Source organism: Tauraco erythrolophus, chromosome 6, assembly GCF_009769465.1.
Source record: "Tauraco erythrolophus isolate bTauEry1 chromosome 6, bTauEry1.pri, whole genome shotgun sequence".
Classification (NCBI taxonomy): Eukaryota; Metazoa; Chordata; class Aves; order Musophagiformes; family Musophagidae; genus Tauraco; species Tauraco erythrolophus.
Window position 1 is genome coordinate 31,652,550 of NC_141470.1, and position 13,062 is coordinate 31,665,611.

At 40.3% G+C, this 13,062-nt stretch overlaps 1 protein-coding gene across 1 annotated transcript; it reads left to right on the top strand.

The window, feature by feature from the left end:
• Positions 1-114: 114 nt before the first annotated feature.
• LOC147528594 (uncharacterized) lies at positions 115-2,119 on the top strand. Its single transcript, XM_086614156.1, has 2 exons — positions 115-580; positions 1,464-2,119. The coding sequence occupies exons 1-2, from the start codon at positions 115-117 to the stop codon at positions 2,117-2,119; spliced, it is 1,122 nt and encodes a 373-aa protein (XP_086470282.1).
• Positions 2,120-13,062: the final 10,943 nt, after the last annotated feature.

A 13,062-nucleotide genomic window follows, 5' to 3' on the forward strand; every position in this document is an offset into this window, starting at 1 on the left:
GCCCACGGGCCGGGGCGGGGAAAGGAAGGGGCAGCGGTGCCCCCCGCGGCTCCGCGCCCGCCCGGCCGCCGGCCGGCGCCGGGCGGGGGTTTCCCCGGCCCCCCGCGGCGGAGGATGGCCGAGGACTCGCCCAAGCGGCGCAAGGCGAATTTCAACGAGGCGGAGACGGAGGTGCTGATCGAGCAGGTGCTGAAGCACGAGCAGCTGCTGTTCGCGGCGGGGCCGGGCCGCGCGTCCCCGGGCCAGAAGCGGAAGGTGTGGGAGCTGATCCGGCACAAGGTGAACCCGGTGGCCGCCTGCCCCCGCGACGTGGAGGACCTGAAGAAGCGCTGGCGGGACCTGAAGCGCCGCGACCGCAGCAAGCTCTGCCGTCTCTCGCAGGGCTGCGGGCCGCCGGGCCCCGCCGCCGCCCTCGGCCTCCTCCTGGCCCCCGAGGAGATGCCGCCCGCCGTCGCGCCCCCCGCCCGCCGCCACCTCCACCACCACCGCGCCTACGGCTCCCTGCTGCCCGCCGGGGCCGTCCCCATCGTGGGCGGCATCGACACCCTGGAGCTGCCCGGCGCCGTCGTGGGGGAGATGGGTGAGTGCCGGACCGACCCCCGCGGCGCTGCCCCGGACCTTCCGCCCGACATCCCCCCGCCGCGGCGGCCCCGGCAGCCGCCTCCTCGGCCTCCGTGGGGAGAACGGCGCTGGCCCGGCGCCGTAGCAGCCTCCCCGCGCACCGTGTGCGCGCAGGGGGCTGCGGGGACCAGCCCGCTTGCAAACGTCTGGTGTGGATAACTACCTCCTCTCTTTGGGAGTGCAAAATATAAATATGCATATACCGACAGACCCGGCAGGCTTCGTGCTGCAGGCCAAAAGTGTGTCAAAACAGCACCTCAGAGTAAACTCTGTCTCGTAGTGGATGCCTGTCCGTGAGGCGTTAGAGCCCGCCGCCGGTGTTCGCGTCTGTGGTACTTGGGCTTGCAAATGCGGAAAGCCGAGCCGGCGTGCAGTCCTGGGCAGCGCAAAGTGCTGCGAGCACGTAACTCCTGATGCACCAGAGACATCGCGTTAGTGCGCTGAAACGATCACCTTAAATACCGAGGGATTTCTTGCAATCACAGTGTTTCGGCAATGCTGTTACTGATTGCCGTGTGCGCAGTAGAGCGTGAAATGAGCTTGCAATTAACTTTGTCTCTTGGAACCTAAAACTCGGCTTCTGTGGTGGACTCGGTCAGTCAGGGAACTGTAGTATGCAAATATATGGTTAACTGGTAGAATACATCTGTATGCTTTTCTTCCTACCTAACGAGGTAAAATGTATTCTAAAAGCACCAAAGATAGTGCAGTGTGAGTTGTAGAGTCTTGATTCAAAGACTAATGCTAGTGCTTGGTGGCTGAGAACTCATTTCACGGACCACCGAGGTCATGAAGTTTCTCACTGACTCTCCTCTGCTTTTCCTTTCTCCCATCTGCTCTAGGATTTAGTGACGATCCTGGGCCATCTCATCAATCCAGTCTTGAGAAAACAAACTTCAAAGAAGAAATAGTAGTGAAAGTGGTAGAGCCAGAAGAAAGCTCTGAGGACATGGCAGTGGTTCCACCTAGCCAAGAACAACTGCCTTTTCTGGGGACATCAGGCAGTGGTTCCTCTGGGAAAGTAAAAGCCAAAACAAAAGGCAGGTCCCAGGCAGACCAAAATGAAATAACTGAAGAGGACCTTGTGCAGATTCAGCAGACCCAGATGCAGGTGATCCAGTCTGGCTTTGACAGTGTCAACCACAATCTTCAGCTGCTACAGCAAGGCATGCAAGATCTGAGTAACAGCCTCAGCATCATGGCACATACACTTGTTGCTATCAAAAACGTCTATGTGAAAAACAACACTGGCCCAACCACGTATGCTACTGCCTCTACTCAGACCACAGCTGGGTATCTGAGCCCGGGTTCCCCTCAGGTCTCCCCTGCTGAGGACAGAGGTAGAGCACAGGTGGCTGGAAGCAGCAGAAGCAGCAGCTGCAGCTCCAGCTCCATGTCACAAGAACCAGGTCCTTCCGAGTTTCCTAGGCCCCCCCTGAGAACCATTAAGAAAGAACATCCAAATGGCTGCTATTACTTCTGCTTTGCAGATGTGTAAAAACTTGAATATATGTAAAGTGACTGTGATGTTAGGTGCTGTTGTATGTTCTGCTCCGGCCTGTGACTTTAAAGGAGCAAAGTGGACTTGCCTCCCATGTTTTTCCCAGTGGGAAACATTTTGCTATAGGTGGCATTAAACACTAATTACCAGATTCCTGTTTGTTAACTCTGTTGCAGTTGGCTAATAATTTTCTTCTGTTCTCTTTATCCTCTTACTCTCTTAAAACAACATACAAACAAAAAACCCCAGCTTTATTTTGACTAAGATACTTGTCTGTATCATCCTTTGTTTAATGTGACCTTTTGAAAAATAAAGGCATGAGAGTAGGGTAAAAAAGTAACATTATAGTTACTGATCAGCAGGGGCTGTCCTTCACAAGTTGTTTAGTTTTTTGATTAAAAAAATGTCAAAAGTAGTTGGGTTTTTAAGTACTTGCTTTTTCTAATAATTAATGTCGGGGGTGTTTGCTTGGTTGTTGTTGGCATTGTTTTTAAGTCTGAGCTGTGTGAGGCAGCGCAGGAAGGGTCTGACATACCTGCTTACTCTAGGAATAGTTTAGGACTGAGCTGTTGATTCGTCAATGTACTCAAAATTCATACAGCATTGCCCCACCTGGCTATTGTTCGTTCCCAACTTGTCAAATGCACCTTCTCCTCAGAGGCATTTTGTTTTACTGCACTGGCAGGGTAGGCTCGTCATTGTCACATGATTAAAATAGACAAATACAGCAAAAAATAATAAATGATGAGTGGTGCCTGTTTTTGACATAGAATAACTTTTCCTCATGTGGTTTATAAGCAGGCAGTATCTTAATCAGATTCTGCAAGCCTCCGGAGTCAATGCCACAACACTGATACATACAGAAAGCAAAAAAATTTTCTGTATTGTTTTACATGAAACCAAAGTTAGATTTGCTGTTAAACAAATTACAGGAGGCAGGGGCTGACTTCGCTCCAGACAGAACAAATGCTCTTACGTAGTTTATGCAGCTTTCATCTTCATCTATCAGAGAGATTAGTAAAATCTTCCACTCTGTTAAGTATATATCCAAGGAAGAGCTGGAGCAAAAAGTAGCCTCTGAAGTGTCAACTATGAAACAAGCACAAAGGAATCCTTTTATCCTAATGTGAAAAAGAAAAATCTCATTTTCACATTTAGATAGGAAGAAACTATTGTCACTGGCGCTATTTTTAAGATGTGTTTAGGGTTGGTATGTGTAAGGCTTATGTGTTAAAGTAAAGCAACTCTGCAAAATTAGCAGAGGTGCTGCTTTCATATTCATTTTTCCCCGAGTCTCTGCTGGAGGGGAAACAAAAAGCTCCTCATCTTCGTTTTTATCCGATGACCTGAAAAATCATACAAGTCCTTTTCTTAAGCATTTATCACCAATATTAAAGTACTACAGATAAATTTGGCCTATAGCAATGACTAGCTGCCTCTAGTTTTCCAATCACTTTGCACAAGTGTTCCTGCTGCAAGAATTTAGCAAATACAAATGATGCAGAGAATGGTAACCCAATTGTCCCTCTCCTAGCAGCAAGAGAACATGGAATTATCATAGGGTAAGATATGAAAATTTTGCAGTCAGCTTTGAGAGAGTACTACACCATATGAAAATGTACTTCCAAGAACTTTCTTTTACTTTTGCCCATATACCCTCACGGTGTACTGATCACATACACCTCAAAAAACAACAGCTGCTGCCTAATAAAACGTGAACACGTTAGCAAGGTTTTCCCTTCAGTATCATAGATGGAGTAAAATATGCAAATATCTCACAAAATTAAAACATACGCATGTACAGCACATTGTTAATTGGGATTAATGCCTTGAAGTTCTCGTTTTCAGGTTTACCTTAACAAAAGGAGATGGTGTGGGTGACAGATATCACTACCTTATTCATAAATTGCTGGTTTTAAAACCAGGAAAGAACTAATCCTTCTAAATCTGATTTTTGAGTCTATGTCATTACAAGCTTTCCAAATTAACCTGTTAGAAGCATTTTTCTCTCTCCCCCGTTAGTACAGGTAGGCTCTTGAGCGGTGTTTTCTGTAACCCTTTATTTGTATTTCGTATTTTGCCTTATAGAAGGCACCCTTTATTTGTATTTTGTTCTTGTGGACAAAGAAGCCAATGAACGCTACCATGACATTCCAGGGAGATTAGCAAAATGTGATCTAAAGTTTACATGGTCCTTCTGGGCAGCAGTTTGAGCTTGTCCAGGTTACAACAGCCAGCTCTTACCTGTCCGACTTTCTTTCAATGTTTCAATACTTTCCCTAGTTGTTAGTTCTTGAATTTCACTTACTACAGCATTTCTAGGGAGAGCTGGCTTGTGTCTACTACATAGCTTTCTTGTGTTCAAGTACAAAGTTAAATGAGAGGAAGCTACAGTCCAAGTGCAGAGACCACAGCAAGACCCTAAGAGCAAGGTGACCGAACTGGATCTTCTGTACAAATGAAGACAAGCTGGACAATGCTAAGAGACACTTCGGTGGTCAAACAACTACCAGACCTCAAGATCGATCTGCCGCAGTGTCTTTTTTCCAATCCTGCCTCTTTCCCACTGTCTTTCCATTGCACCACTAATATATACTGCAGCCAGATCAAAACCACTCTTCCATTTCTGGTATGATCCAGATTTACATAAGATGTTAAACAAGGAAAGATACTGAGCTACGTGTTGCCAGTACAGAGTGCGCAAATCTGTTATTTTCATCTTCAAATTAATACAGCTGACTTGCTGTTTATGTGCCCTTTGTGTGATCAAACGATAGTTCTGTTGGGAACACCAAAAGCACACACCGTCCAGAAGCATGCCATTAAATTTTGGGCTGCTCTTAACAGAAGCAGAAACATTCCAATTTCTTGGAATGTTACTGAGTAAATGAATTCCCAATTTGTTTCCCGTCATGTGAAGCAATTTGGACTAGTTATATAAATGACAAGAGCTAATGACCTGGTCATGAAGCTTAATGAAAATATTGCCAAAGATTTGAACAGGGGCAGAGATGGCTTTTAATTTGCCTTACATACAAGGTACAAGAGTGGTAACACTGAGAAAGAGTTCCAGGGAATTTTCTCCAGTTCTTCTGGACTTCCTTAAAAAACCTTGTTCTGCTGTGCAAAGAGCAGGCAGTATTTTCCACAGCATAAAGGACTAAGACATGCAGGCACATAAACCACAAATACAAATTGTGATGATACTATACTTTTACCTAGTTCTCTAGAAAGAGAAATGAAAGGGTCTTGGAAGAAATTAGAGCAATCAGTAGTTTAACGCTGCATTTCCACATAGCACAAAACTGCTCAGATTCAGTATCAACCTCTGTTCATTCATTTCTCTGCTATCTGCCCCTTCAGTGTACTGTACAGAGGATGACAGGTTTCCTCTGTAAAAGCTCAGTGACTACATCCAGACAGCTGATCATCTCCAAATAAATCAATTATGGTGGTCTCTGACTAAATAAGAAATTACAATTCTGAAGAGAAGGGGAAGAAAAAAAAGTAGCTGGCTTTTCAGAATGACAAGGCTGGAATCCACCATATTGTTACTAAAATTGATCTGATCTGGCTGTGGCAATCATTTATTGTTTGTCTGAATACAGATAGTATGGATAAGAGCAAGAGCAAATAGAAAGGGAGGTTTCTGAGGAGGCTGTGTGAGTATTTCTATTCTTATTAATATACAACACATGAATCTACTAAACCAGTAAAACATCAATTGACCCAATCATTCTGACTTGCAATATGAACATCTGGCTCATGTTGCAGTAGTACCAACAAACACTTGCTTTTTGCTTTCTTGTAACAGAAAAGAAAAAATAAATCACTTTCTCCATTTAAAGTACAGGGATACAATAGTAAAAAAGATTGAAAAAAATCAACTGAGGCTTTATAAATAATTAAATCATTATACAAACACAATCAAGAATTGAAGTTTTGCATGCTGAATGAATATTTTATTTAGAACCGGTTTATAAAAATAAAATACAAAATAATTTGAAAACAGAACTTAAAACATTGTACAAAGCCTTGATATGGTACAAATGAGAAAATAAATAATTACAACTTTATGTACAAATGACCATTACAAGGGCATTAACTCTTTATGTTCTGGGGTGCCTGAGCAAACTTAAAAAGAAAAGGATGGCTTGGAAGATTTCCAAGGAGAGGCAGGGAACTGGAATTACTGAGCAAGAGAATTTGAAGGACTAAACATGTGTCTTCCTCAATGTTAACAATCAATCTTGGAACTACTTTCCACTTAATTTAATCATGCTACAGATTTTACTATTGAGTACTTAATTTCTTATGGGGTGCCAACACTGTATTTTTAATTAATACACAGATTTCATTCTCTGTGGTATTGCCCAGAGATTTTAGATTAGCAGCCGCTGGTTGCAAGCTTCAAAAAGTCAGTACTTGTATGAAAACATTGCTGGTGATTTCCTTAATTTACTAGTTTGGATATTCATAGGAAAGTATTTGAAAATTGACATCTGTTAGCACAAGCACTGCAACTCATCTCTGGGCTGACTCTATAGAAAGAAAGTAGAAGTTGGGGAAGAATTTCAAATCTTGCTTTCTTGCCAAGGAAAATAAAAAAGATGCAGAGAAGGCTGCTAGGCAACCAATCCAGATCTTCAGTCAGAGGAAAAAAGACGTGAAATAGCCAAAAATATCCCAACTCACCTCATGTCAAACCTTTATGACCTTGCCTGCCATGCAGTGGATATGAGTTTAAAAAGCCAGGCAGACCAAACTAATTGTACTATATCTTTTGGAGCAAGCTGGTCTGCTGTTATTATAGGTGCTTCATATAAAAGTTAGGTCAAAGATCAAGTGATCTTAAAGGAAACAAACATCTGTAACTGAAATTAATTCCAGCTGAACTCCCACAGACAGTTGTCGATGATCAGGAACTCATATGAATAGCCCACTTGTGGTATTGTTTTAGAAGAAACCACTTTGTACTCTTGGCCAAGGCTGGCTCTCAGCAGTAATTCTTACAGAAAAGTAGAGATCAAAAGGCATGTCATGTCATAATAGTAATAAAACTAAAGCATTTTGCAATTTAAAATACAGCAACTGCAAATATGGTATTTATAGAGAGAGTTTATTCCTTCAGTTCCTAACGGAGGGAAAAAAAAATCAACAAGACCCTATACCAATTTTAATAAAAGTTTTACCTGCACAAGAACAGCAAGAATTCCCAAGGATCCAAGCTCTTTATGTAGAGAAACTAAAGCAAAATACATAAATGACATATGCTAACATTTGCGTTTCTCACTGTTACTCTTAAGAGAATATGTTACCAACAATGGCGAGTAACATCGGCCTACGTGTGCAAACCTGGATGGCTAAAGTAATTGCCAAGTTAATACATTAGACTTTAAAACAATACACTCCTATGCATTTCTTCTTTTGAAAAACCCTCAGAGATTAATGTTAAAAAGCCTGATTATTTAAACTACAGGAAAATGAGTGATTAAATAAACTTTTTGGCATTTGACAGTATCTTAAAATAATTCCAGACAGTTATTACACAATCCAGTTGACTTTTCCATCATTTCTCTTTTATAAATGTTATATATAGGGAAGAGGAAGACTGGCTTCAAGCAGACATCTGAGGTATTCTTGTGTGAGGTGTTTGTTTATGCAATCTGCACGTATTACCTAAGAACTACATGTATGACCTATGCCTACATATTGCATGTAGTCCAAACACTGAACCTCACTTCCTTTTACCAGTGTTACTGGTTACTGAAAATTGCAGTAATTGCAAACAATGACATTTGAGCCAAAAGCAAAACAGCAAACAAAACCCTTTGGTTCACCGCCTACTTGATCAGCTTTAATAACAAAAATGCTATGCACTGTTCCACAAGTTTCAGAAATAGGAATGAGGATCCAATGCTTTTACCAGTTGAAGAAAGGAATCGTGGATAATTGTCACGGCTTTTATTTGTATAGCTGACAGTTCCCCGACCACTCCTTATAGTGGAAAAGCATACAGAGAATGCGCCATAGGGAATCATGGTGTTAACCAAAAACCCTTAAGCAGCCCCTTGCTCACTGGAATTGACAAGACAGGCATGGCTCTCATCACCTCACAGGATCAGTCTTGCATGAAAAAACTAATATATTATATACCTACAATGAGAAACTAATTTGACTTTGAGCTCTCTTTTGTTCTTCTATTCCTTTTCAGAAGATTTCTTTTTCATTTAACACATATATAAAAATTGGAGGCATGTATCCCTAGTTTGCTATTAGACCCTTTTAAGAAATTGGAATAATCACTTTCTTCTTACTAGAATTTATGCCTCTTAATGTTTCACAAAAACGTCCAATTCATTATGGAAAAATTCTGTTTACAGGAAAGCGTCTGTACTGTAAGTCTGGTTTTGTCTACATTCTCATCAAAGAGAAAAAGAAAATATTTATTTAGAAACATTACAGTCAACCATTGCATAAATGTTACTGCAACAAGAAGGATTTATGGGAATTTGTTTAAGTAGGACTGACTATAGGATCAGGCCTCATAATATGGAAGAGACAGAGTCAGAAGTAGGGCATAACAAAATTACAGTAAATGAAGAGGAGATCAAAGCAAAACAGGCCTCAGCACACTCTGGCAAACGAATTCCAGTAAACAGGATGCAATAGCTGAGACTGTTCCTATCTATATGTACATACACACATATGTATGCATGTATATATGTTTATATATAATATACAGTATCTATATAAGTGTATATAGATACACTTATGTACAAATGCGTATATATATATCTATAAAATCAAAATTGTGTGGTTTTGCAGCTACAGTCAATACCGTAATACTATAAATTGTAAATGATAGAGCTCTTGCAAGTCTTTTTCAGATGAAAAATCTTTCAAGCTATTTTTAAATATATAGGACCAGATCCTGCCCTCAAAACCGTTCAGTGAGGTATGTGAGAAATCTTGATCTCAAACATGCAGACTTCAAGGCAAGAATAAGACCAGATTTTCCAAGACAGGATGTGGCTGGTGGCTATAATGAATGCCCTGTGTCACTCCCCAGGGGTTTGCCTCCTGAAAAATTGTATATAACTAGCTGTTAAAACCTCCTATTGCTCTGCCTTTGAGCAATGAAATCTTCTATGCTTACTGATCCTGCTCAAGTAGTAGACAGGTGCATAGCATCATACAGCTTGCCAGTGTTACTCTACTGTGTCACACCTTCTATTACTTTTAACAGGGTTTTACCTAAGTAGTAATCAGCATTTTTAATTAATAATGAGGTTTATTAAGATTAATATAGATTTTTGAGGTTGTAACTTAGATTCACTATACCATGCAATACTGCAGCACAAAAGTCTGTGTGAAATGTTCAGTCTTTTCAAGTTCTATTTCAGTTTAAAGGCTTCATGCCTCAATTTCTCTAAAAAATGCTTCAAAGTGCTGGCCACAACACAGGAAATATCATTAAGAGAAAACACGTGTGCAGCATCTGCATCTGCTACATGTCCTGGCTCCACTGCACTGCCCTCCAAAGAAACGGAGGCTTGAAGAGGACAAGGCAACAGCTCCTTGAATTATATTGTTTCCCAGCTAAAATCCCCATGTAAGCTGCTGCATGCTATGCAGAATAACTGTAACCGTTTTGTACAATGGAGAAAAATCTTCCCCGTCCCTGAAAATTTGTTGTAGATAACCCTCCGTAAACCATTCATTCACACTCTGCACAAGGGCCATACACGTGTACATTGGTGTTTTTATGCAGTCAGTTGCATATTCAAATATTGAAGCTTACAGCGTTCTTGATGATTATAAAGGCCCTCTAGAAATATTAAGCTAATATTTATGTATGAGTTGATCAGCTGACCATTACCTAACTACATTAACTGATTGCTACATTAGACTACAGTAAGCAATTCTGTAAACTTTTGGGGGAGGGTATCAAGCAATAAAAAACTCCAGAAGAGCAGGTAGTTCAAGGTAAGTTATTCACAACCACTCCTCCATTCATATCTTCATGATTTTCTCACTAGATCCTGTTGAATTCACGGCAAAAAGCAACTAGGGATATACAGTCCTTTAACCTTTTTCTGCACTAAAAGAAGCCTGGGTCATCAATCACAATTGATCTCTCTTTCTCTGTTTTGGCATAGCTTACTATTTTTACATTGGCAAGTAGTTCAAGTACAAGTGAATTTCTACAGCATTGATTTATTTTACATAGTAATGTGTAACATGGACAAGTCTGTACGTTGAAGACAGCATAAAAAAAAAATCCTTAGGTGTCATATTCTTTCTCACTTGTAAAGCAATTACCTGTTTCTGGATTCTGCCGAACTGGAGAGAAAATATAAACACCTTAAGTTCAGCATTTCAGGCAAGGATGCATAAAGTTGGTATCTATTAAAATTGACCATGTTAATGCAGGAATAAGCTTACAAGACCATAATAAATGCTTTTCAGAAATAAGGGAGAGGGGAGGAAAAATAATCATAGGCTGCTGTACCACCTTATCAACTAATTCCAGCAGTGCGCAGGGCACAAATATCACAATGGGACCAAATTATCTTCATAGTATGCCATAAGAAAACAAGAGGAAAACAGGAAGGAAAAGACAGAATTCGTTGTTGTCACATTCATCTGTTAGGTATTCATTGACTGTCACTGCTCCTATACGATGAGCATTTATAACAATCAAGAACTCACATTATGAAATAAAAATGAGTAACCACAAACCCTCTTTCTAATCAAAACCAAAAATACCTTTGAGCCTCTCTTCTTGTTCCATACGCAAATGCACGCACAAAATTATAAAGGAAAAAACGCAAGCTGCAAGACAAAACATTGGCTGGTTGAGAAATCTGCAGTCCTTCAATCTTGTACCAAGGTATAAAGGCTATTAGAATTTGTGCATTCCAGAAATTGTGGAGGGGAAATAGAAGATGTAATGCTAAAAGTATTCGGGAACTAACAGAAAGGGAACTGTATTATTTGTGGTCCATAAATTACAAATGAAAAATGAGAAAGAATGAGTTTATATAAGCATATACATATATGTATATATATAAATATTTATATTATATAATTTACCATGAGGATGAGGACATGCAATTACTGGTATAGCACCTATTATACAATATAATACAAAGGAATAGGACTTTCCAATGGTACAGTTTCTGCAGAAAAAGCAGGTATACCCTACCTATTGCATTCATCTGTAGTGCTTGAAACCTGAATGAAATTAAGGTTCCACACTGTGCTACATTACATATGGGAAACAATATACACATTCATAGTAAGAAAAAAAAATCAAATAGTCTGACAAAGCAAGTAAAATCAGTGCAGCTCCAGGGCAGCTTTAATGCAGCATTAGAATGTGTTAGCTCAGAGACAAAATATTCCCTTTTTAATCCAAAGGTATTCATTTGGCAGAGGTTAAATAAAAAAGCACAGATGCTGGCTGGAGAGGCATATGACTACAGCAAGCAGATCAGTAACTGACAAGTCTCCTATGCATCCAGCATGCCCGCAACAGGAATAATTAGGGAGAGCTGGCTGCATCTTTCTCAGGCTTGCTTTCTTGTGCGTTACTATTCTGACTCACTACTCTCTTCTGAATATAGCAAGAGGTGCTGTACCAACATGTTCCCCACAGAGATCCTGTAGAGCACAAGAGATTATTAACTACCAAGCAAAGCTGGAGGAATTACTGACAGACAATGAAGCTTGGCTATCAAAAAAACATTTGGGCAAAAGAATGACAAGAATCCAACATTAAAAATATCTCAGATTGCTTTCTGTATATTTCGCTTTGATGACTAATATTCTCACTCACATTTTGTAACTGTATTAGAGTCTATTTCTGTCACCTATAATCTACCAAATTCACAAAGTAAACAATCTCCTCATCTCTGTTTCATCTTTCAGGTTTTTATGAAACGCATGACCAAAAAAACAAATCTTGGTCGGTAACCATCTCTGCACAGTAAGATCGGTGGTTTAAGTGATCCATAACTAATGGAAAAACAAAAGCCAGCAATAACAGGGGTTCTTTTTGCAGCTGAGTTAAGAGAAAAGAGATACTTCTGTTTTCTAACTTATTTTCTAACATACATTGCAACTTATTGTAAATCTGCAGCATTCAGTGAAGTGCAGACATCTCTTCCTTTCTCTCGTTTCCTGGGCAGGAATGCTTTTCCAAATTCTACTGAACACAGTTTGAAGAACACCACTATGACTCCCAAAGAAGCGTATGATATAGAACTGAAAATTAGATTCTTGGATCCTAATTAGTACTAAATAAATTTCTAAAGAATATAGCTATTAAAGATCTTGACAAATGTTAATATTAATCTTTTTAATGTCATCAGTTTGAAGAAGGGGTAAGGAATATGATTCTTCCTTAGGTTCCTTAGGTAAAAAATCTGTGCCATGGTAGATGGGGGACAACATGAGCACTGAGCGACTCAGAGATGTGTGCAGCTCAAAATAGAAGAGACTTATAAGGTAGAAACACCATCATCTTCTAAATTGTGTGCTTTTCTAAAACTGCAAAGATATGCTTGAGCAGTACTTATCTCCCAAGTGGTGATGTCATTTTGGGAATAACCATTTCAGGTTTTCTTACATACTCCTTGAGTATGTAAGGCCTTAAATAATTAGGCCAAATCTTCTAGCTAGGTAAACTAAAACCGTAGAAATAAATACTCTTTTAAAACACTCAGAGATATTTTTCACTTTAAATACATTGCACCTCTTTGACTACCTAGTCATTCTCATCCTGGCCTCTACTTCCCCTCTCACGGATCTGCTTGCTGCCTGCTCTTAGGCAATGCCTGGCCACTTATTTACACAGTATGCTTTCTCATGAATAGTTTATGATGCTTACTTTCTTTAAAAAGCGCAGATTCAACACCATTTTTTTAACATAC

Bases quoted from the DNA above. Each gene is read 5' to 3' on its own strand.
- LOC147528594 (XM_086614156.1), top strand. From the start codon at position 115: ATGGCCGAGGACTCGCCCAAGCGGCGCAAGGCGAATTTCAACGAGGCG. The intron at 581-1,463 runs GTGAGTGCCGGA...CATCTGCTCTAG, and splicing joins CGCCGTCGTGGGGGAGATGG to GATTTAGTGACGATCCTGGG.